The sequence below is a fragment of the Kogia breviceps genome, chromosome 7 (genome assembly GCF_026419965.1).
Source record: "Kogia breviceps isolate mKogBre1 chromosome 7, mKogBre1 haplotype 1, whole genome shotgun sequence".
Lineage (NCBI taxonomy): Eukaryota > Metazoa > Chordata > Mammalia > Artiodactyla > Physeteridae > Kogia > Kogia breviceps.
In genome coordinates, this window is record NC_081316.1 from 112,321,619 (window position 1) to 112,347,381 (window position 25,763).

The 25,763-nt window shown below is 40.1% G+C and overlaps 1 protein-coding gene and 1 long non-coding RNA gene across 8 annotated transcripts in view; one reads left to right on the plus strand and one right to left on the minus strand.

Annotated features, from left to right (window-relative positions):
• Positions 1-1,448: 1,448 nt before the first annotated feature.
• On the minus strand, positions 1,449-9,101 carry LOC136794532 (uncharacterized). 2 transcript variants are annotated; one of them, XR_010841491.1, is made up of 4 exons: positions 8,911-9,101; positions 7,869-8,100; positions 3,060-3,230; positions 1,449-2,988 (listed from the first exon to the last, which is right to left on the minus strand). It is a non-coding gene; the product is annotated as an uncharacterized lncRNA (long non-coding RNA). The 2 variants fall into 2 exon arrangements; XR_010841490.1 differs by lacking the exon at positions 8,911-9,101 and adding an exon at positions 8,486-8,891 and having other exon boundaries at positions 1,846-2,988.
• The window catches only part of CCDC15 (coiled-coil domain containing 15), a 72,964-nt gene continuing 56,295 nt past the window's right edge, over positions 9,095-25,763 (plus strand). For 3 of the 6 annotated variants that reach the window (XM_067039228.1, XM_067039230.1, XM_067039227.1), the window contains exons 1-5: positions 9,133-9,413; positions 9,774-9,962; positions 15,415-15,564; positions 16,104-16,295; positions 22,165-22,278. In XM_067039228.1, coding sequence (XP_066895329.1) covers positions 9,795-9,962; positions 15,415-15,564; positions 16,104-16,295; positions 22,165-22,278 — 624 coding nt within the window. In that variant the 5' untranslated portion in view covers positions 9,133-9,413; positions 9,774-9,794. Of the gene's footprint in view, positions 9,414-9,773; positions 9,963-15,414; positions 15,565-16,103; positions 16,296-22,164; positions 22,279-25,763 lie in introns of all 6 variants that reach the window. The other 3 variants (XM_067039232.1, XM_067039231.1, XM_067039233.1) reach the window with 3 other exon arrangements.

Below are 25,763 nucleotides of genomic sequence, written 5' to 3' on the forward strand. Positions count from 1 at the left end.
TTGGTCCCATCCTCCCTCTCCCGCCCTCCTCCCAAAGAAGGAGGTACAGAAATGGAAATCAGCTGGCCAGCATCTAGTAACTGCCTACTGTGTGAAGAGCACTCCGTGTTCCAGACTTCAGTAAGAGTGGGACGTGGGGAAGGGTGTCACATTCAAAAGTAACGGAAAACACAATCCTTGCCTCGGTGCTTAACTCTAGTTGGGAGAGCTGCAGCTACATCTATAATACTGTTGATAATATATTTGCATTGCCCCTTACAAGCTGTCTTTTATTTATTTATTTATTTATTTATAATATTTTGTTTATTTGGCCGTGCCGGGTCTTAGCTGTGGCGTGCAGGAGCTTCAGTTGTGGCGCGCAGGATCTAGTTCCCTGACCAGGGATTGAAGCCAGGCGCCCTGCATTGGGAGCGCGGAGTCTTAACCACTGGACCACCAGGGAAGTCCCCCAATGAAGGGGTTTATTATCTTATATAACCAGAGTCCTAAATAAGGGCATCTCTGTAACTTGTAAAAGTAAGTGGCTCAGCAATGTTATCAAGGATCCAGGTCTGTCTTGCTATCTACCAGTCCCAGCTTCTTTTTTCATCGTACTTATCACCATTTGAGACAATATGATGTAGGAGTTAACACAGACTCTGAAGCCAAACTCCCTGAATTTGAAATCTGGCTACCACTTTCGTTACTAGGTGTTGAGTTAAACCACTCAATCTCTCAGTTTCCATAGCTGTAAAATGGAGATGACTATTATAGTATTACCTACCTCAGAGGGTTGACTTGAGGATTAAATGAGTTGCTGTGAGGATTAAATATGTAAAATGCTTAAGCAACCTAAATGTCCATGACAGACGAATGGATAAAGAAGGTGTGGCACACACATACAATGGAACACCACTCAGCCACAAAAAGGAACAAAATTGGGCCACCTGTAGAGACCTGGATGGACCCAGAGACTGCCATAGAGTGAAGCAAGTCAGAAAAACAAACATTGTGTGTCAACGCATATATGTGGAATCTAGAAAAATGGCACAGATGAAATAGAGGCTTGCAAGGCAGAAACAGAGACACGGATGTAGAGAACAAACGCATGGACACCAAGGGGGGAAAGTGGCGGGGGGGGTTGAATTGGGAGATTGGGGCCAACACATATACACCAATATGCATAAAATAGACAAGTAACAAGAACCTGCTGTATAAAAAACCAAATAAACAAAAATAAAAAAAATAACTATAGATTTAGCAGGGCCTTCTAAAAATAAATATGCAAAATGTTTGAAACAGCTACCCTAGTTCTAGTTCATTCCTCAGGCTCAGCTGTATCCTGGAGACATTCCTGTATCCTTTTAATAAATTCTCCTTTCTCATTTAAACCCTTCATTTCTGGGGTTCCCCACTGGGCTCCCCACCATCAATAAATTGTCTTTCAGAATATGGTCTTATTTAATCTTCTAACAACTTTATGTGGTAAGAATTTTTTCCCAAGGAGGGACATGAAGCTCAGAGAGGTTAAGTAACCTGCTCAAAGTCACACAGTTTATAAGTCAGCATAGTACAGATTCAGCTTGTGCTTCTTGGACTAGTGTTCCCATACTACACTCCTGAAAGAGGCTGCCTTCACTCAGGCCCAGAAGTAAAAAGTGGGTGGAAAAAAGGAAGGCTCTGAGACAAGATATGAGACAAGGAAGGATAAAGGCGAGCAACAGGGACTTAAAAAAAAATATGTAAAACTTAGTCACCAAGAGAATGATTGGGTCCCCAGTGGTGAGTCTGGGGACACTGAGAAGATGAATTTATGATACATGGGATTCTACATAGGGAGAGACAAGGTTTCTTTTTTTTTTTTTTAATTTTATATATTTTTTGGCTGTGTTGGGTCTTCGTTGCTGCACTCAGGCTTTCTCTAGTTGTGGTGAGCAGGGGCTACTCTTCGTTTTGGTGCGGGGACTTCTCATTGCAGTGGCTTCTCTTGCTGCGGAGCACAGGCTCTAGGTGCGCAGGCTTCAGTAGTTGTGCCACGTGGGGTCCGTAGTTGTGGCGCATGGGTTTAGCTGCTCCCCAGCACGTGGGATCTTCCTGGACCAGGGATCGAACCCGTGTCCCCTGCATTGGCAGGCAGATTCTTAAGCACTGCACCACCAGGGAAGTCCTGAGACAAGGTTTCTTAAAAGAAGACCCCCAACTAAGTTAGCAGGAAGGTGACCTTGAAGACAGGCCAAAATGTTCACCCCTTGTTGTAGTACTTTTAGGGTCCAGCTCTGTCTCATTTACAGATCCTTACCAGAGTTAGCCCTCTAGGATTCTGCATCTGGTTTGCTGCCCGTCAAGCTAAAGAATGTGATTCATCAAGATTTTGTGGTTGTAAGTGACAGAAGTTCAACTTGAACTGTTTGAAGCCCAAAAGGAGGAATTTCTTGCACCATGTAACAAAATTTCGGAGGGAACCAGAATTGGGAATGAGATACTTAAAAGCCATGGCAGTTATCTCTCATCTCTCTTGCTTATGTCTTGGTGGCAGCTTCATTCTCATAAACCTTCTTACACTTTTTTTTGGGGGGGGGGCGTCACTGCCAGTCAGTCTAAGGTATCAGTGCTGCCCAATGTAACTTCTGCATCTGTGCTGGTAAGCACAGTAGCTGTTAGCCATATGTGGCTATTGAGAACTGCAAATGTGGCTAGCAGGACTGAAGAACTGAATTATAAATTTTATCTAATTTTAATTAATTTGAAATTAAATATCTATGTGTAGCTAGTGGTTAACACATTGGACTGTGAGGCTTGTTATCCAGGGAGGAGGAGAATTTTGATGAAGCTAGTTAAAAAAAACTTGGTGGAGGACTGTGGCTGGTGCGGAATAGGTCACAGACACAGCTCTGTATCAGTCACAACAGCCAGGAGGATAGAATGCTATCCCAGGCTGGGCCATGTGCCCAACCACGTGCAGACAAATCAGTCTGCTAGGGGCGGAAGAAATGACTTCTATGTTGCTTCCTAAAAAAAAAAAAAAATTAGCAAGCATTTATTGAAAACCTATTATATATTACACATTTCACATATATTACCTTCATGTTCATAAAAAAGTCCTGAAAGGTCAATTGTTCCACCCATATTGTAGATGAAGAAACAAAGATGCAGATTATGTGACTTGACCATAAAGAGTAAATTGCAGAGTCAGAATATAAATCCAGGTTTGTTTCCAAAGTCTCTGTTCTCTGCACTATAACATGCTGTCTCTAGAGATTTGGGATATAGAAAACGAGACTATTAATTGTGGATAATTATAACAATCATAGAAGAACACACAGAATGAATGACTTGGTTTTCTCCAAATAGTTATCTTGAGTGCCTGCTACTTATTCTATAAAACATTTTTGAAATTCCTCTTTTGAAATTGCTTTTAGATCCTGCAACATATTTTTTAAAGTATCTTTAATGATTGCAATTTTTATATTTTAGAAGTATATTTTCTAAAACAGTGAAAATATGGTGAATAATATTGGTAACAATTTATTGATAGATAAAATCACTTTGGTCCTAACTAACTTGTGTTAAGGCAAAGTTTCTTATCTTCGTGAAGCTTCTTTGGCTTCAAAGAACAGATCTGAATATGGCTTCCAGGGAAGGTACCATCAGAGGAGAGGCACATTACAAGGATCTCGAATTGGAGAGCTCAAACGCTGAAGCAGCTCCTGGAACCAGTTTTTGTAGGTAGCTCGGAATCTTCTGCTTTTCTGCTTCATCCTCCTACATTTACCAATTGCCTCCCTCTACTTTGCTCATCTCAGGGCTCTCTACGTTACAAACAATATAAAACCTAATGCAATTGGCATTCACGATAAACAACTTTCTTGGCTCACATATTTTGAAAGTCTAGAGGTGGGGTAACCTTGAGACTTAGCTTAATCCAGAGGCTCAAAAGTGTCAACAGGGAATAGGAAGGACTTTAAACTGTGGTTTGATGGAAAAGAATAATGACAAGGATTGTCTATGTATTTTTACACTGGGAATTATGTGGCCTCAGAGCTATTAGTGCCTTGGTCCCTGAAGCCTAACAACACTCAGAGGGGGTTGTAGGAGGGTTCTCCAGGAAGCAGGCTCTAAGACTCAAGTTCGGGATGTTTATCAGGGAGTGCGCTGGAGATTGGCACCTGTGGAAGGGAGGAGGAGGAAGCAGGAAGAGGCACAGGAAGAGGCTGAGCTGTGATGCAGGTTGGACAACCTCAGCCAAGCCCACGGGGAGCTCTGAAGCTGAAATGATGGCTCATTGGCGTTGTTCAAAGTTAGGCAGAAACCGCCAGGCCTTTACATCCCCAGACCCACCGGTCTCAGGATGCGGCTGCTGCTCAGAGGGTGAGGCCGCTCTCTGAAGCTGAGGCTGTCCCTGAAGGAGCCGACAGCTCAAGGGACTACAACATCCTCAGAAGCTGGGCCAACAAGTCCTTCCTTGAAGGGGGATCTGGGAAGCACGTCTCTGTGTCCATCCAAGACGAGTATTTGGTAATGAGGAGGACAATGAAATTCTTGTGTTAATTTTTTTTTTTTTATCACCCACCAACAGAAAGGGGAAAGACTTCTGCAACGATGACAAATTAGAGAATTTTTTGCAAAGATCAGTACAGCAGGTGCTATTGAGACACCCGGAACAACCTGCTGTTAGTGCCACATAGAGTGAAATGCTGCTGCAGAAACTTATTTTGCACAGGCAAGCAGAAGAGCCCTCATCAGTTATTCCAGTTACAAGGGTTATTTTGTGAGGTGGGTAAGGAGGAGGAGGAACAAAGAGAACTTTCCGGAAATATCCCAGAACATTGGTTGTTAGCCCTGGGGAATCCTGTTTCAATTCGGGAAAGAGAGTGGAAGAGGGCATGACTCAGCTGCCTGAGGATCCCGATATCCAGATCCCATGAGAGGGGGAATAGGCAGCGTTCCCACTCCCAGAGAGGTTCTCCTTAGGATAGGCCCTTAGGACGAACAGGTGACCAAGTTTTCTAATTTGCTACAGGTGGGGGGTGTCAGTCAGCCACAAAACCAAGCAGCACATTTCTGACTTCTGTGCGGGGTGGACCACTGCCAGAGACCCAGTGACTCAGGTCTTCGTGCAGAGATGGCCAGGGACCCCCCAGCCACACACATCAGAGATTATCAGCCCGACGAGGAGTGAGTGCTCTGGAGTAGGGCCGCAAGACTGCTGCCAGCAATACCCATTCAAGTTTCTGAAGAAGATAGACATTTCTAAGCAAACAGTTCCCTTGCTGAGAAATGAACTCTGGCCATACAGAAGATAAGCCTTGAGAAAACGTCAGAAAATGGGTGCAGGGCCCAAGATGTGATCTCTCTAGACATATGAGAGTATAGACTCATATGAAGCCACTGACACAGCAGCTAGTGGGAGGCACAGACCTGAGGTAGAGGGTTAGAGACAGCAAGGAGCTACCTAATAACACTTGAGTGTGTGTGTGTGTGTATGTATGGAGGTGTACAAATCATTCTCCCTCTGGCCCTCTCCAGTGGTATGTTCTTTTCCTCACCCTTCTGGGTGGATGTGGGATGGGTTTCCTTCTTGTTACTTGATTACTCAGTGCTCTTTACAAACCATTTATTTTTTATTTTATTATTTATAAACACGGAGCTCCTTTTTTTCTCAGCTTCACACCTTGCTTTGAAGCTGATGTTAGACTATGTCACTTGCTACTTTCCAGGCTACACTCATCTACCAGCCTCCAGGTCTTTTCCTGAAATTCCTTGAAGATTGTTGCTCCTGGCTCTCGCCAACACTCTTCTGGTCATGTATCTCGGTGATTTCAACAACCTCAGGAATAATCCATCCAGTGCTCTTGCCCTCATTTCTATGACCTCTTCTTCTCCAGGAACCTTGTTCTCCTACTCCCTCCCTTGGTCATACCATAAACTTTGACAGTACCAATACCTGCAGTTTCAAGCATCCCACTCTTGGATCACCACCTCTTAGTTTTTCAGTGCATTCCTTCTAGTATCCTGCTCTAACAAACCTTAGATCCCCACTGGAGCCTACAATCTCTTGATCCTACAAACTTTACAAGGTCCCTTACCTACCTGTTATCCTTTCCCATATTACCTATCTTAAATTCCATGGTCAGTCATTTAATCACTCCCTTGCACTCAACTTTAACTCTCTTGCCCCTTTCTTGTTTGAGAGTAATAGTTTGGTAAAACCTCAACCCTGGTTAAAAGTAAAATTTCTACCTATGGCTATGCCTGTAACCATGCAACTGAAGGAAAACACTCAGCCATGCTGACGAGTCTCACTTTAAATTCATAATCATGAACCTCACATGGGTCCTTAAGGCTGTCTGGCAATTGTACATGTTTCTAGTTCATACTTCTACTCTTCTGGACGACTATTTTATACCTTCTTCAAACCTCTAACGTCTCTTCCTCTATTTTATTAATTGATGAACTTGCTTTCTATTTGTATTAGTTATCTCTCTCTGTGTAACAAATCACCTCAGAATCTAGCATCTGAAAACAACAAATATTATCTCATACAGTTTCTGGCTGGGTCGTCTGTCTCGGGGTCTCTTATGAGGTTGCAGTCAAGCTGTTGGCCAAGACTATATAGCCTCTGAAGACCTGACTGGGGCTGGAGGATCCACTTCCAAGATCATTCACCTGGCTGTTAGCAGAAGCCTTGAGTTCTTTGCCATGTGGGCCTTTTTATGTGACTTCCCATGACATAAATGGTTTCCCTCAGAGGAAGTGATCTGAGTGAGAGTGAGAATGAGAGTGAGAGCAAGAGTAAGAGATGGAAAGAATGAGAGTGCATGCTGGAGAGAGAGAGAGAGAGAGAGAGGGAGAGAGGGAGAGAGAGAGAGAGAGAGAGAGAGAGAGAGAGAGAGAGAGAGAGAGAGAGCGCGCATGATAAAGAGAGGACACAGTATCTTTTATAACCTCATCTCTGAAGTGAAATACCATCCCTTCTGCCATATTCTATCTGTCACACAGACCAACTCTGGTACACTGTGAAAGGGGACTACACAGGATGTGAATACCAGGAGGTGGGGATCGTCAGAGGCCATCTTGTAGGCTGGCTACAATTCTGTTTTACAGAGAAAACAGAGGAATCAGAAAAGCACTTCTCACTGTCATATTACCCAATTACCAGTATATATTCTATTTTCACTGCTAGTGTTATAATGAACTCTCTCTCTCCTGCTATCTAAGGCCAATCCTTCCAATGGTTCATTAGATCCTGTCCCCTCCTGCCCACTTAAGGACATAGATACAAAAATTCTCCTCTCTCTCTCCTGCATTGTCAGTTTTCTTTTGTTTACTGGATGAATTCCCATCAACAAAACATATGTGCTGCGATATTAAAGAATCCTCCTATGATCCTATCTCTTGTTTCAGCTATGCATTTCTCTGTGTCCCTGTACAGTAAGACTCATTGAAAGAATTGTCTAAAATGACTGTCTCCAATTCTTCCTCCCCATCAGGCTTTTGCTCTCAAACTACTCTAAAAATACCACCCTTATAAAAGTCGTCTATGACCTCCATATTGTTAAATCCAATGGTAAATTCTCAGTCCTCATCCTATTTGACCTAACAGCAGAGTTTAACATAGGTGGTTGGTTCTCTTAAACAAAACACTTTCTTCACTTAGCTTTCAAGGTATCACACCTTCCTGGTTTTCTTCCTTAGCTTACTGGCTGATCCTTCCCAATATCTTTGCATTTCCCTCTTCTTTCCAGCCTCTTTAATGTTGGAAAACCCCAGGGTCAGTTTCTCAGCCAGGCAGGCACCCACCCTGGAGTGATGGTACTTGCTGTTCCTTTTGCCTGGAACACTCTTTTGGAAAACTCTCCAGTGAAAATTAAAGTAGCTTGTTCCATTACCTCATGGAATTTTGCATTGGAGTCTTTGCTCAAAAGTACCTCAGTGAGGGCTTCCCTGGTGGCGCAGTGGTTGAGAATCCGCCTGCCGATGCAGGGGACACGGGTTCGTGCCCCGGTCCGGGAAGATCCCACATGCCGTGGAGCGGCTGGGCCCGTGAGCCATGGCTGCTGAGCCTGCTCGTCCGGAGCCTGTGCTCCGCAATGGGAGAGGCCACAACAGTGAGAGGCCCGCCTAGCACCAAAAAAAAAAAAAAAAAAAAAAAGTACCTCAGTGAGGTGTTCTCTGGTCATCCTACCTAAAATTGCATCTCCCCTACCCCCCGACACACTTTTAATCCTCTTCCTCAGCTTTTACTCTACAATGGTCATCAGCACCAGACACACTTGTTTACTTATTCATTAGTCTATTTGGTTACTTCTCATTGTCAATTCCACGAACAAGGGATATATGTCTGTTTTGTTCACTGCTATGTATTTCCAGTGCCTAGAACAGTGGTGGTATATAAAAATCTCTCAATTATATATTACATGAACGAATGAATGGGTATTCCACATGGATAATAGCGAAATGTCCCAGGATTATAGCAAAGCTTGGAGCAGACAGGGAGACCACTCACGAGGCTGCGATGTTTATATATAAGAACAGGTATGGGGCTTCCCTGGTGGCGCAGTGGTTGAGAGTCCGCCTGCCGATGCAGGGACACAGGTTCATGCCCCAGTCCGGGAAGATGCCACATGCCGCAGAGCGGCTGGGCCCGTGAGCCATGGCCGCTGAGCCTGCGCGTCCGGAGCCTGTGCTCCGCAACGGGAAAGACCACAACAGTGAGAGGCCCGCGTACGGCAAAATAAATAAATAAATAAAAAGAACAGGTATGAAAGAGCTCCGTTAACGTAGCGAGGTGTACAAATATCAGTATGATTTACTGTTGGCTTAGTTCGTTCCTCAAGAAAGCCCTGCCAGGCCCGCCTTCTCCCATCCTTTTCCCGTGCTTCCCTCAATTGGTCCCCTGCCCTGCCCAATCAGCTCTTCAGCCCAACATACTGCTTTTCCTGAAGGATGTGGGATGGTCCCAGGGCCGGTACGCTCGGGGCACGGCCAGTGGGGCGACACTTCCGCCCGCCTGTTACCAGCGACCACGCGGACTCAACCGGCCCCACCAGTTCCACGCGCGTTTATAAGTCCCGCCCACACAGAGAGACGAAGCGGAAGTGACGAACCTCTGGAGCGCGAAACCCCGCCTCTCACGCCTTTCCAGTCTCCGGGAGGTGACACAAGCCCGGAAGAGGCTGATGGACGCCGAGGGGCGGGGCGAGTCGGGGGCAGCCCTTTCCAAAGTGGCGGTTTACCGGAGGCGGTTCCCTTAGTGTCAGTGGTATCTTGAATCCGTGGCGAGCCGCGATTGATACTCGGCCGGTGCAGTCTCTGCAGGAGTGGGACCCTGAGGCTTGAGAAACAGGCTTTTCTTTGGTCCGGGACTCCCCGGCGTTCAGCGCTTCCCCCCATAACCGGACGCCGATTATTCGGACTCTTTGCCTCAGACCCAGGTTCCCCACCCCGCACCCTCCCAGCCCCCTTGCCCTCCGGCTGCTACGCTCTTTCCTCCCTTTCCTGCATCGCTTTACCGCCACTGGCACAATCTTCGTTCTCTCATTCAGATTCTTTTTTCTCCCCCTTCTCGTCCCTGTTCCTTTCCGAGAGCGATCTTTAAACATTTCCTTCCTTTATTTCTTCGCCCTTCTTTTCCCTTTTCCCCCTTTTCCTTCCTTCTTCTCCAATATCCTTGTCAGGCTACTGCCTCCTCCAATGCTTCTCTTCTTTTCAGGAGCCTGTGGCATACGTGTTAGGGGGTTGAGCTTTCAAGGCGGTCATTTGAAGATTTTAAGCTTTTCCTCTCTCCTAACCAGGAGTCATAGACGCCGGGAAGTATGGTCCCCATCAAGAAGCTTCCAAATACCACAAAGTTGCCTCTGGCTTTAAACCCCCTGAAGAGCAAGGACATGTTGGCAGTGCTGGCTGAGAGGAACCAGGCTATAGTACCCGTTGGGGCATGGGTGGAGCCTGCCCCGCCAGATAGTTCAGCAGTCTCGGCATCTGTGAGTGTCAGTCTGATGCAAGTATGCTGGGGTTATTCCTCCATCTTTCTTTTTATTAGCCTTCTCAAATCCCTGGTGCTCAGATAAGATGAGCAGTCTGGGGATGCCGTTTCTATTCTGTCATAAATAGATATATTCTTGCATTAGGATTATACAACAAATATGTATCTGCCGAAACTTGCTGCAGCTTTAGTCGGCATAATCAAATATTTATTACCTGTATATATTTCAGTTTGCTTTGCAAACCCTTGATTGCTTTCTATGCACAAGACATAGGCACTGTCTTCCAGACACTCTACAATGTAGTAGGGATGACGAGCACAGTTAATGTAACATTGATTGCTTAAAGTTTATGGTAAGTTTTGTAGTGGAGATTCAGTAAGGTTCAGATACAGTGGGAGAATAAAGGAGAAAGAGATTAATTCTGATTGGGATTCCGAGAAAGTTTAACTGTAAATTCCATGACGACAGGGATCTTTATGTTTTTTTCATTCCTGTACTGGCATATGGCAAGTCTTCAGGATATAGTTGTTGAATGACTGAATGAGGTAATATAGTTTGTGTTAGTCCTTAAAGAATGGAAGTGCTGTAAGTACAGATGAAAGGGAAGAGCATTTCAGATGAAGGGAAACTTTTGCAAATTGACATGTGTGCCTGTCAGACAACTCTCTTTTATGTAGCTATTAACACAGGAGGACAATTTTGTAAGATTTTTTTTTTCCTTTTTGGTAAGAAGATTTTTAATTGTCTTTCACCAAACTGTGCTCCTTAGCTATTTGTTCATATATTATTGTGGTTCATTTATTATTATAAATACCACATTATATTTATAGTAAGTTGTTTACATATCTACTTTTCCTGATGGAGCATGTAGATATTTATGGAATGCACAAAATGTTTGAAGATCTTCAGAATTTATAGACAAGGTGCTGAACATGAGTTGAAAAGTATGAGGTAGGTTCTCTTAGTGGTCCTTCATCTCAGAGAAGAAATGAGACATGTTTCAAGTAAATGTTAAATAGCAGTGCAATGGCATGTATTCATTTTATTTATGTCTGTAAGGATGTATATACATATGCATTCATTTATTACTATGCTATTTCCACAAAGGATTTTGAGTCTGAGTAGTAGATGATTAAGTGCTAAGACTATTATAGCACTTAATGAATAAAGATATGGTTTTGAATTGATGTGACCCAGGAAAGTTTAATGAAGAATTTGGGTAATCAAAAAGAAAGAGGATGAGTCTCCAATTAAGGAGAATGGAGAGAGTAGGAAGTAAGCAAGGTATATTTAGGATTTAAGGGTAGTTTAGATTGATTGCAGTGGAAGGCCTAGTAGGGGCATGGTGGTTGATAGGATTGTGGAAAATAGGAGTGGTAGGGAACCACAGGAAATTTTGGAGACGAGATTTACTTCATTCATTGTTTAATATTTACAGATTAATTTCATGATTAAATAGTGTTTTGATTAGATTAATCAATTTAACATTTTTTTAAGTTCTATTTTTAAAAACTATTTATTTATTTTACTTATTATTTTTGGCTGCGTTGGGTCTTCGTTGCTGCATGTGGCTTTCTCTAGTTGCAATGAGCAGGCTTCTCATTGCGGTGGCTTTTCTTGTTGTGGAGCACAGGCTCTAGGCACACGGGCTTCAGTAGTTGTGGCACACGGGCTCAGTAGTTGTGGCTTGCGGGCTCTAGAGTGCAGGCTCAGTAGTTGTAGCGCACGGGCTTAGTTGCCCCATGGCATGTGGGATCTTCCCTGACCAGGGCTTGAACCCGTGTCCCCTGCATTTGCAGGCAGGTTCTTAAGCACTGAGCAACCAGGGAAGTCCTGCTTTAACATTTTTAAAGGTGAAGGAGCGATTGACTCCTGAGGGACAAATTAGGATGTAATGGTAACAATTTAGGCATGGAGTATAGCACCAAGATTTTAGTGGTAAGTAATGTAGAGGGAAAGCCTTGAAAAGGGGATTGAAAAGGAAATGAAAAGGGATAAATGTAAGAAACATCCCAGAAGAATCAGTAAGGTTTGGCACAAAGATATTTTGGTATTTAAATTATTGACACCTATTTTTTTGTTTTGTTTGTTTGTTTTGCGGTACTTGGGCCTCTCACTGTTGTGGCCTCTCCTGTTGCGGAGCACAGCTTCGGATACGCAGGCTTAGCGGCCATGGCTCACGGGCGTAGCCGCTCCGTGGCATGTAAGATCTTCCCAGACCGGAGCACGAACCCGTGTCCCCCGCATCGGCAGGCGGACTCTCAACCACTGCGCCACCAGGGAAGCCCTTGACACCTGTTTTTAATTGCCCATATTATGATATCTTTATAATATCAATTGCATAACAATGTCTAAAAACGACCAAGATTTTCTGTGTTAAAAAGAATCATCACATGTTCCCACATATCAACTCAAAATATTAAAGTCTTGGAGCATGTGTAAATGTGTCTCCTTTCCCTCATTTTAAAAATTCTGATCATTACCAGTCAAAGGCAATTTGATCAAGCATTTAATAGAACTCTTTATCACTTTAGCATATACAGACTGGAGAATTGACTCTTATTAACAGACGTAGGTCTTGTGAGCTCAGAACTTCTAAAGCTTGGTTACCCTAAGATCATGTCTATGCCTAAGGGAAATGCCTAATCATTTTTGTCCTTAAGTTTCAAGGAGCCATCAGAATTCCTAAAAATGCCATAGTTTGAGACTGCCCCTTAATTAAATTATCATCCAAGGATACTGCTTTCCTATCAGCATATATAGCTATTGCATTGTTTTATAATTTATCTGATAATCTACTGTTGCATAAGAAACCACTCTAAAACTTAATGGCATAAAGCAAACAATATTGTGCGTCAGGAATTTGAGCAGGACATAGTGGGGATGGCTTGTCTGCGCCACAGTGTCTGAGCCCTCAGTTGGGGTGACCCCAATAGCTAATGATTTCTGGGACCACTTGACTGGATTCTGGCTGTTGGCTGGATTTCTTGGTTCTTCTTTATCTGGCATCTGCTGGGCTGTAATGTCCTACATGGCTTTCTTACTCATATATCTGGCACTTGGGCTAGGATAAGTAGAATGGCTGAGGGCTGTCTGGACATCTTCCTCTTTCCACGTGGTCTCTCTGCTTGGCTAGTATGGGCTTCCCTAGGTGGAGGTTGCTTTATGACCTTGCCTTGGAAGTCATGGAGCCAACACTTGTGCCTCAGTCTATTGAGTATACAGTCAGACTACATTCAGTGTGGGAGATGGCTACACAAGAGCATATATACTGAGAGGCTTGATTCATTGGGGGCAGAAGGGGAGATCATCTTTGGAGACTAAGGACTATGTAATCTAACTATTAGTTCCACCATATATAAATTATCCAATGTATTCTTTGACTGTCCTGAGAAACACTTCATTCTATATTTCCCGCTTGGATAGTCTATAGGGTGCAAAAAGGCTATGAAGAATTGGTTGTACAGTTGAAACAGTACAGTTGTCCCTCAGTATCTGGAGGGGATTGGTTCCAGGAACCCCCTCTTCCCCCACCTCCCCCACCTGCAGATACCAAAATTCACAGATGCTCAAGCAGTTGTATAAAATAGCATAGTATTTGCATATTACCTATGTACATCCTCCTGTATGTTTTAAATCACCTCTAGATTACTTATAATACCTAATACAATGTAGATGCTATGTAAATAGTTGCCTGTGCTTGGCATATTTAAGTTTTGCTTTTTTGGAACTTTCTGGAAAATTTTCTTTTCCTCCATGGTTGGTTGAATCTGAGGATGAGGAACCTGTGGATACAGAGGGCCGACTATTTATTTTTTTGTTTAACCCAGTATTTCTCAAGTTTATATGATTCTGGGAACCTCTTAACGTCCCATGGAACAAGTGTTTTCAGGTTCTGGTTGTCTTACACAATAGTGTTGCTAAGAAAAATATGTTTCTAAAACATGTTTCTATGGTACAATCTTATCTTTGGTTTACTCTTGAGATCCACAATTTGGAACCAGTCATGCACTTCAATAAGACATTTGATAATCTCAAGGTGCACGTAAAAGAGGGCAGACAGAGACAATGGGAGTAAAAGAAAGGCAGAATGGCTTAAATTTGTCTGGGTCTTGACTTAACTTGAGTCACTTGTTCAGGCTTTACTACATATATATCTACTTTGGAATTATTTTACTTAATTATTCATTGATATCTGTCTTGTACATTCTACTCCTATGGTACATACTCTTGTAGAATAGTTTATGGGATAGATTTCTTGGAAATTTTAATTTTAATTGGAACTTGAATTCATTTGATTTTGAGAATTTAATGACTGTCTGTGAAATAATTTGGGGCACCCCTCAGAATTAGAATTTGGAATCACTGCATTAGAAGAAGGGATAGATAGGAGGTATGATGATTTTATTTAATATGAAGATTCCTTATAGAAGAGAGACATAGTCAAGAGAAAAGCAGTACAGTATAGGGCATAAGTGTTGGAGTCAGAGAAACTTCTAGCTCTGCTACTTGCCAGCTATAGGATCTTGGGCTACTACTAAAGATTAAGCCTTCTGAGCCCCATTTCCTCATTTTTAACATAAGAGGTAAGAATACCTAGTATTGGAGGTAGTTTTGAGGATTCATTGATACAAGGTAGTTAAAGTGTTTATCTCATAATAGATCTTTAATAATGGTAACTGCTGTTATTATAGTGACTTTGTTATTCAAAGCACTTAGAGGAGGCAAACAATGATCAAGAACTCAAATGTGATAAAATGTTCCATATTGTTTAGAATGTTTTGGAATTAAGCATTATATAAATATTGAGTACCTTTGTATTCAAGTCTCTGTGTTGTATACCATAGGGGAAACAAAGGAGAATTAAATACATTTCCTGCCCTCAAAGAATTCATAATCTAATGGGGGAGTTAAGAAGTATTGTACTCAACATTAATAAGAGTGAGAGGTACTAGATGGGTATTGGATGGTCTTGACTGAGTAGGCCTTTTCTAGATGGAGGTGGCAAGAAGGGTGTGCTAGGTTAAAAATGAAGCCTAATTCTCATTTTGTAATAGGACATAGTGGGTGAGTGGTGAGCAATCTGGTATATCTGGACTATTTTACTCATTTTAGAAAATGTAACATAATATAGGTTTGAATTGGTTCATTAAGAATTAATGAAGATACTTTTAGTTCTCAGTACAATGAAAAATTAAGATTTGATTTGAGTGCTCACAGATTCCAATTTTTAGTTTGTGATTTAGTTTAAGTTCTTGGTACTCACTAGCTATGTCTAGATTATCAGCTCTGAACTCCTGTGATTTCTTTACTGTACGGGGAATTTTGGGTTGTAGAACTGAATTATTTTTTCAGGGCTGTATTCTGACTGCTTTGTGTTTACAACAGAGTCCTAATGGGCAAAACGAATGGGACATGTAAGTTTATTTTCTGTCTTTCATCTTTAAAGACTTCAGCATATATGATTGAAGAAGAGCTAAGGGAACAGCTAAGAAAGAAACAAGAAGCTCTGAAGCGTTTTCAGAGACAAGTCAAATGCCGAGTAAATCAGCAAATTAGGCTGAGAAAAAAGCAACAACTTCAGAGGTCTTATGAAGCTGTAAGTTCAAAAGTGAGCCTGAGTAAAGACTGAATGGGAAGTGTGTTTGTTATGAGAAATGCTATTAGGCAATGACAGAATCACTTTCTTTTGATTCCAGGCTTCGCATAATCTGATTTACTAGTGAGGGCAGTAGATTGTATGTAGAGAAACTTGTTTCTGTTTCCTGTGTTGTTCTGACTCCCTCTTTTGCTTTCACCAAATAGTTGTAAACAATGTCAGAGTTTGGGGTTGGGGTTTGAATTCTGGCTTTGCTGCCTACTAGCTTTGTGACCTTGGGCCAATTACTTAAATTCTCTCGACTATAGTTTCTTTATGTGTGAAATGGGAATATGATACTTGTTTCCCAGTGTTGTTTTGAGAATTAGATAATGTAAAATATTAGCACATAGTAGATGCCTGGTAAATGTTAGTTTCTTTGCCAGCTAAAGTTTTCCCCTCCTTCCCCCCAACCCTGGTTTTAAAGCTTTTGGGCTGCTGGTAGACATTATTTGATTGCACTGGACTGTGGGAAGCTCACTCTTTCTTCCTTTGTGTAGGCAGAAAAAGAAGGCTCTATAGCCATGCATTCTTCAGATCCAGCATACTTAACTCTTAAAAGAACGAATGTTTTTCCAAACCATTTGAATGCTGCTATTGGAAGTGCTAGGTTACCTCCTTCCCAGAAGCTTGAGGATGGAATAGAAGATAGAGAGAATCAGAATGAACTATTCCAACAACAAGCCCAGGCTGTAAGTACATATTCATTTTATTTTATGTCTCTTTTTTTTTTAGGCTATGATGTAGAGATTAGGAGATGTCACATTCAACTTCGCTTTTTATCACCTCCTCTTTTTTTTACCTTTGTAAAGTGGGGAATAGTGAGATGATGTTTATTTTTATATATATTTTAAATTTATATTTATTGGTCAGACACTTAAGAATCATCTAAAGAAAGGTGCCAAAGTGTTAGAATTCAAAACTTATTAGAAAGAGCTTTAGGTCAAAGAATGTAGATTTTTCAATTATACTGAAATTGTGTTATGGGTAAGTTACTCTCAGTTTGTGGCATATGGACAAAAGATTATTTTTGTTTCTTTTTTCTGTCCCTCAATATGGTTATCACAATAAATTGATCTATAAATCAAGTAATAATTTAGTAAACTCTAAATTAACATATTCGGAATTTTTTAATGTAACTTTTTAGTGACTCACTTTATATAACAAATGTTTAAAAATTAACCACCATGAGTAGATTCATCCACTCAAATCACTTGATGCCATCTAATCAGTACCCCCCTCCACCCTGCATAATGTACCCAGGATTTTGTCCAGTTGATCATATTCTTCAACTCTTCTGTGGGAATAATCCTTCATCTTATCTTTAAAAAAAAAAAAAAAAAATTGTTTATTTATTTATTTTTGGCTGTGTTAGGTCTTTGTTTCTGTGCGAGGGCTTTCTCTAGTTGCGGCGAGCGGGGGCCATTCTTCATCGCGGTTCGTGGGACTCTCACTGTCGCGGCCTCTCTTGTTGTAGAGCACAGGCTCCAGACGCGCAGGCTCAGTAGTTGTGGCTCACGGGCCTAGTTGCTCCGCGGCATGTGGGATCTTCCCAGACCAGGGCTCGAACCCGTGTCCCCTGCATTAGCAGGCAGACTCTCAACCACTGCGCCACCAAGGAAGCCCCATCTTATCATTTTAAAATGTAATCCTAGGGTTAGTGAGAGGAGAACAAAAATGTGGAAAATTATGATTATGTGAAAATAAAAGTTATGTGATTGCTGACATACTTCATCATAAGTATGAAGCAAATCTGATTATGCTGTTAGTACAAATAGGGAAAGCTTTATAATCACATGTTATGTTGAAATACTTATTAAAAAGATTTTTCTCTCTGTCCAAACTATGACTTTTTCTTGTCATTATTTGGTTTGTAGTGATCATTTTTATAATCATTTTTGTTTTTAAGATTATAAACAGTTTACTGAGCAAATATTTATTGAGCCAGGCACTGCAGAAATTGCAAAGCATAGAACATTGACTGAGACAGAATAACAGTCCTTGCTTTCATGCTACTGGTAGCTATAAATTCCATTTTAGTGAGGATTTTACTTCATTTGTATGATACATGAATAGGACACATCAGTCCACAGATATTTGAATATACTGTGTTTGTTAAACATTGTAGGGATACTAATATGTGAAATAGGACCTTTCATGGGTTTTTCTTCCAAGTAGAGATACAAAACTGGTAGACCCCCAATCTATTAGATAATAATATGGAGATATTTGCTGCATTGTTGATAAATGTGTGCAGTGGAAATTCAAAAATTTTTTAATTCCAAGGAAATAATTTGGGAAGAATTCCTGGAAGAGGTGGAATTGAGCTGTGTATTTTTTTTTTTTTTTTTTTTTTTGGTACGCGGGCCTCTCACTGCTGTGGCCCCTCCCGTTGCGGAGCACAGGCTCCGGACGCGCAGGCTCAGCGGCCATGGCTCACGGGCCCAGCCGCTCCGCGGCACGTGGGATCTTCCCGGACCGGGGCACGAACCCGTGTCCCCTGCATCGGCAGGCGGACTCTCAACCACTGCGCCACCAGGGAAGCCCCTGAGCTGTGTATTTTGAATTGGTAAACTGAATTTAATTGGTAAATTCAAAATAATTTTGAGATAGGAGGAATAGTAAAAAGTCTAGAATATGTAATGAGCTTAGTATTGGGTTGGCCAGAAAGTTTGTTCAGGTTTTTCTGTAACAGCTTACAAAAACCCAAACACACTTTCTGGCCAACCCAATGTATTTGCTAATAAGTGATAGAACCTTTCTAATTGATAGTGTACAGGGTAAAGCAACAGAAAATGAGGTTGGATGGGTAGGAAAAAGTCAGGTTATGAAAAGCCTTAAATGTTCCCCAAATCTAAAAAGTTTTTATACCGTTTTTTTCTTTTGGCTGTGCCTTGTGGCATGTGGGGTCTTAGTTCCCCAACCAGGGATCGAACCCGTGCCCCCAGCCGTACAAGCGTGGAGTCCTAACCACTGGACAGCCAGGGAATTCCCAACCCTGTTTTCTTCTTAAAAGAAGATGCACTACTGAGGAATGTTCAGTGACTTAAACTACTTTAAGCCTGTAAACTTTTGCCCATACAACACCATGACAATAGATGCTCAATTTTTTAAAATCTTACTGTTTTTGTTGCAGTTTCTATCCACTAGATGTCGCTCAGAACTAGACAATGAGACAGTTCAAGCACTAACTCCTTTGGGACAGTTTCGGGCAAACAGAGTCGGTCATCCTGTCTCTACACGTGTTCTCTCTTCTTTACTTATTTTTCTACTACTAACTGGTATTTTCATCATCACAGCTCCAAAACTTTGGCATACCTGAGGCTCCTTTAGCCTCTTCTCTCCAGCTTAGGATCTTTTAGGTCCAGCTCCTGTCTCTGACTTTTTCTCTGAACACTTCCTTGTTCATTATGTAAGGTAAGGAATCTTTATTGGCCCATCCTGCCTTTTTGCATTAGGTCTAGGTTACTGGCCAGCCTCTAGCCTGGTATGCCTACTTAAAGGTAAATTGATGCACTGCATTGGGGTTCATAGGCTATGCTAAGGGCCTCATGTGAGTTTTTAGGTGTATGGTATTTTTTGTGGCTGTAGAAAAGTCTAGCACACTGAAAAATCAATATGTTATCTTTTGCAAATAAACTGTATTGTACTTGGATAGAATTCAACTTTGGGTAGATTTTTATGGCATTAACATACATTTAAATACATTGGTATTAGGCCTCCATGACAGTACAATAGGTGAAATTCTATAAATGTTTGATCTCATCTATAGTCTTTTCCCATGACCTACATGTTATTACTACATTGTTTCATTTATATAGTTCCATATAAATTCCTAATTGTCTGAATAAATTAAAAAGAACTGAAGAAAATATGAACAATGAGTGGGGAACAGTGTCACAGTAGATATCTATATTTGTCAAATTTCATCCTACATATTTGTTTGAAGTTTTACATTTTAATATATGATCAGTGTTTGCTTTAGATTTTAAGATTTAAGTTTCAAAATTTGTTTATTTAAGTCTCAAAATTTGTTTATGTAGTACATTTTAATTTTATTGGTCAGAATTACCTTTGCTTATTGATAGCTGGGTTTTCTATGTAATTATATAATAATTTATTTCCATCAGGGAATTTTTAAGTCTTGGTTAGCGATTTCAGTGCCAGTCTTTGTTGATAACAGTAACTACAAAGGAATTAAAATTGTTTCTAAGCTTCTAGTACAGAAAAGACTTTTTGGGGAGTTCCCTGGCAGTCCAGTGGTTAGGACTCAGTGCCATGGCCCTGGGTTCAATCCCTGGTCAGGGAACTATCCCTCAAGCCGCGTGGCGTGGCCCCCCAAAAAGAAAAAGAAAAGACAAGACTTTAGGTCAAATTTTATGTTTTGAGTAGTTATAAACACAACATATATATGTGTTTAAACTTACATATGTAAATATATATGTATATATATATACACATACAAATGCATATATATACACACACATACTCACCAATATATGTCGTGATCACCATTATCTTACAATAAGAGGAATGTACTTCTCTGCCTGTTCATTTTACATAATTTGATTTTTACCATCCTCCTGTCTTCTGTGTTTTGTTTAGTGCTTATTAACATTAACTTTGGTCTTTGCATTAGTTTCCTGTGGCTGCTGTAACGAATTACCCCAAACTTAGTGGCTTAAAATGACAGAAACTTATTCTCTCACAGTTGTGGAGGCCAGAAGTCCAAAATCAGTTTCACTGAGTCAAAATCCAGGTGTCCGCAGACTCTCGGGAGAATGTGTTCCTTGACTCTCGAAGCTTTTGGTGTCTTCTGGCATTTCCTTTGCTTGCGACCGCATCCGACCCATCTCTGCCTCCATCTTCACATCACTTCTTCCATATGTCCAATCTTCGTCTACCTCTCTTATAAAAACACTTGTGATGGCATTTAGTGCCCGTCTGGATAATCCAGGATTATCTCTTCATCTCAAGATCCTTAACTTAATCACACATGCAAAGGCCCTTTCTCCTTGTAAAGTAACATTTCAGGGATTAAGACCTGATACCTTTGGGTGGCCATTATTCAGTCTACTACGTCCTTATAGCAGGTCATTGAAAGGATCTTTGGGTTGATTTGATGAAGGGTTTTGGTAAAGACAGAAAAACTGAGCGTAATGTTTAGTCCAACTGCTGGACCAGTTGAAATATCCTGCTTAAGGGACTAAAATCAATCTGTGACTAATAGAGGTTTGGACTTGATGGAGCATGAAGATTATGTACTCGTATTTTAAATCTGTTACAGCAAGTATTTTGCATCCTTGGTCACTTTGTGCAGGGCAATAATGTCTACCACACTTGACAAGGAGTAAAAGTAAGCATGTTCATGGCTTTTTATTTTTTCATAACTTCAACTGCAGATATACTATCTTTTTGTGTTGCGATTAACTCTATCTTGACCCCTTTAGCCACTCTGCACTAACCAAATTTAGAAGTCCTCCTCTTAGTAGAATAAAGAGTAATGTTTCAAGCTGATTTCTCTGGCTAGAGGTATAGACCTTCTAGAAACAAGGACAAACCAGAGGTGATAATGCTGTAAGGAAACCAGGCTGTTAGCAAGAGAGTGTTTTTATCTCTATGTCACTATTAGTAAATATCATAAAGTATTTGTTATTTGTATCTGTAAATCATAGTCATTACTTCCCTTTAAGGGAGAAATGATGTCATTAAACTTTCACTGGATGGGTTAGAACTGGTCCTGGCTTTGCCATAATTTCACTGAGTCGTATAGGGATGTACTTTTCTGTATTTTCCTAAAGGAACATTCTTTGCAGATATGTGAAATGTAAAATAGGCTGTGTGCTTCTCTGAAAAAGAAATCAAAATAGATACTTACTGAAATTGCTAGGTAGAGATAAGGAATGAACACAAAATTAACATATTTAATATTAATATTTATGATCAATTGTTACCTAGACCACCTGAAACAAATTGGTCTGTTGACAGGTTTGAATTTGTACTCTAAATTAACTTAGGAGGGCTTCCTGGAAGAAGAGACATTTGATAAAAGACTAAATAACTATAGTTTTCAAATGTTATGGGTGAAGAAGAAACTCATGTAAATAGGAAGAAAGGATTTTAGGGGGACTAGGAATAGAGTCTTCTTATAAGGAGTGATAAAAGTGATCAGGCATGCAAGGACCAGTTGAAGAAATAACTCTCTATTAAGAAGATGGATAGAAGGTAAGGAATATGTCTGCTCAATAATTTCCAAATTCAGACTTTTAGGTTCTAATATTTTTGTGTATGTACTTAATATAAAGCATACATTATTAAAAAATGATTTTTGAGTAACAGCACTTAAATCAAATTATGAAATACAGTCTCTTAAGGTAATGAAAATAATGTTGTAAATACACTTATCAGCAGATTAGAAAATCTCTTTTCCAAGTAATCCTCTTGTCTTAGGTCTGGCATTTTTTTAATAATAAGGACCTGTTTTCCTGTTGGAACACTTAGTGAATTTGGTATTAAGACTTTAGCCTGTTTTTGTTTTCTTTTTTCCCCTTTCTTTGGCAGCTTAGTCAAACCATGAAAGAAGCACGTCACCGGCTGGCATCATTTAAAACTGTGAATAAAAAAAATGCATCGGTGTTTCCAGATGATCAAAAGAAAAACTTTCCCACCAAAGAGGTAAATTAAATTCTAATGAGCTGTTTCTAAAAGTACAGATAAAATATGGATAAAGATTAATTTACACCTCTACATTATTTAGACCTGAAAAATAATTGGAAATAACCTTAATTATCCAATAGTAGGGAGCAGTTTAAAAGTTATGATATATTCGTTTATAGCTATTATCAAAAATATCATGCTTTCAAAGGATGTCTGAAGACTAGGGAAAGTGTCTGTGATATAAAGTTAAGTGGAAAAACTAGGATATAAAATTAGATACAATATAAGCTCAATTAAAAAAATTCATTCCATAAATATTATGGAATGTCTACGACTGCCAGGCATTGTTCTAGAAGCAGGACTTAACAGTGGTGAAAAGGTAGACAAGGAACTCCTGTGTTAGTAGGGAAGCAAATAATAAATAAGCAAATAAATACAAAATATAATTTCAAATGATAAGTGCTATGAAAAAAATAAAGCAAAATATCGAGATGGGAAGAGATGCTATGAGCACAGACAAAGGCCTGGAAAGAAATGGACCAAGAGGTTAATACTGATTATTTCTAGATAGTGTTATTACAGGTGCTTTTTATTTTTTTCTCTTCGTTTTCTTTACTGTAGAAATTTTCCATAATGTATATATTTTATTTTTTTAATCAGGAAAAAGTCAATACCATTATTTTTTAAAAAGAAAGAAATTCATGGGCTTCCCTGGTGGCGCAGTGGTTGAGAGTCCGCCTGCAAATGCAGGGGACACGGGTTCGTGCCCCGGTCCGGGAAGATCCCACATGCCGCGGAGCGTCTGGGCCCGTGAGCCATGGCCGCTGAGCCTGCGCGTCCAGAGCCTGTGCTCCGCAACTGGAGAGGCCACAACAGTGAGAGGCCCACGTACCGCAAAAAGAAATTTTTTTTAAAAGAAATTCTTTTGATTCAAAATATAGAATAAGTTTAGAGTGAATAATTGGAACCTAAATATGGAGTTAGATTTAAAAGAATATTTAAAGCTATGCTTGTAAAATTACATTGTTTTGGTGCCTCCTGTTTACTTGTTCACAAATTTGGATGTTAAACCCATGTATTTTCCTGTGTTTACTTAATTTTAGCATTAATATCAAGTTTTGATAGGCAGCATCAGTAAAATGGATCATTAATTAGTCTTTTTTTACTCTTTTTTTTGATACCATTAAGAACTCTGTCTCTTGCTTAGTTCTTTCTCAGTTTTGCTTCCTAGTTGGTATTTTTTCACATTTTCCTAGATTACATATATGTTTATATTTTATTTTTGTATTTTTTCCTTAAGTATCTCTGTGCAACCATCAAAGACATTTGTCTCATATATTTGCAGTTGGTAGAATACTAAGCTATAATACCTTCCTCTTCAGTGATAATTAAGAAATTTATAGTTAAATATAAAAAACAAGTGGGCATGGGTGTGCCTACATATGGCATTCCATCTTAGATGCATTAAGTATGGTTACCTTTTTCTAGGATTGCCTTGTTGTGACTTAAGACTCTTTTGAAACTAAATTCTTGACTTAGTTTCTTGACAATTTTCATACCTCTACCACGGATTTGGCAGTACTATAGTTTGGTCCATAAGACTGACTTCCCGGTACTGCTCAAAGGAGATGATTGGACACATTTTATTTAAACCAGGAAAAAAAAAGGGTTATCAGAGACTAGAGACTGATACTTCACATTGTGTGGAGCATATTCATATCTTTCAACTGATGTTTTTCCCAAAAGAGTACCGTTCCTAGGCCTGACTGAAATAATTCTCCAGTAGAAGGGAGGAGGATTAAGTCTGAGATAACATCCTTGTGTAAACCAGTTTGATACGTCAAAGGTGCCATTTAAGTGTAATTCATTATGATGTTGATGGTGAATTCAGGCTAGCTGCTTGCCTCCAAAGAATGCATGTGTGTTTTTCAGGTAAAACATCACAAACAAATCTACTCCATATAATTGAGAATGATCTAAGAAATTAGTGAAATTTTTCTTATCAAGTACGTAGTCTTTCCCTCAAATCTGAACAGTTTTCTATCCATTCAGTTGTGTGAAAGAGGAAGCTGCCACTCAGAAAGGAGAACAATCTATAACCCAGTTGAACTCTGGTTTCGTTTTCTTGTTAGATTTATTTTGACTGACATTAGAATCTCTCTGGTTGTTATTGTTGTTCCAGATTTAGAGATAAACATAGAAGAGATATATTTGCCTTGCCCACTGTTAGATCACCAAGACAAAATTATAAGCCCTCTGAAATTGTTACTGGCTAGGATAGGGGCAAATTATCATTTATAAAGTTAAAATATTCTCCTACCAGCATCAGCTCCGTGCTTTGTGACCACCTAGAGGGGTGGGATAGGGAGAGTGGGAGGGAGACGCAAGAGGGAGTGGATACGGGGATATATGTATAGCTGATTCACTTTGTTATACAGCAGAAACTAACAGAACAATGTAAAGCAATTATACTCCAATAAATATGTTTAAAAAAAAATTCTCCTACCAGGAATTTCACTTCCATGTGTTTGATATGTAAGTGACTTGTTTGTATACTTGAAATAGAACTCATTATTCTGTGTTAGACTACCATAACCTGCTAGGATTGCTCCAGATCTTTCACGAAAACTCTAGTGTCATGAGCATATTGCTTTCTCTAGACCATTTATATTTGTATTAATTTTTCTTTTTTTTCAGAAAGCACTTTGTAGGAAACCATCATTCACCAGGATAAGTATAGGGATAAGAGGAGAAATGCCCTTTGAGGTCCATCAAGGTCTTTTAACTCTTGTAGATTACCAGAAATTTATGGAAGATCAGGTAGGGAAATATAAAGAGTAGGGGAAAAAAGATGCCTTGTTAGCACTATCCACAACTAATTAAGGATGGGTTTAAGTATTAAGATTATAATGCCCAATAGTTGTTTTTTTTCTAACAGTTTCATTAAGCTATAATTCACATACCGCACAATTCACCCTCTTAAAATGTACAGTTCAGAGGTTTTTGGTATATTCACAGGGTTGTGCAACTGTCACCACAATCTAATTTAGAAGATTTTCTTCACCCCTGAAAGAAACCCTGTACCTGTTAACTGTCACCCCCCAGTCCCTCCCTGTCCCTACCCCCAGTACTAAGCAACCACTAAACTACTTTCTGTCTCTATAGATTTGCTTATTCTGGTCACTTCACATAAATGGAATAATATAATATGGGGTCTTTTGTGACTGGCTTCTTTCACTTTGCATAATGTATTCAAAGTTCATCCACATTGTAGCATGTATCAGTACATCAATTTGTCACACTTAGTATATCTGTTCGTCAGTTGATAGACATTTGTGTTGTTTCCATTTCTTAGCTTTTATGAATAATTGTGCTATAAGCAGTTTTTACATGTTTTTGTATGGACATTCATTTCTCTGGTTGTGGAATTTCTCAGTCATGTTAACTCTATGTTTAATATTTTGAGGAACTGCCAAGGTGGTTTTTTTTTTAAATTTTTTTAA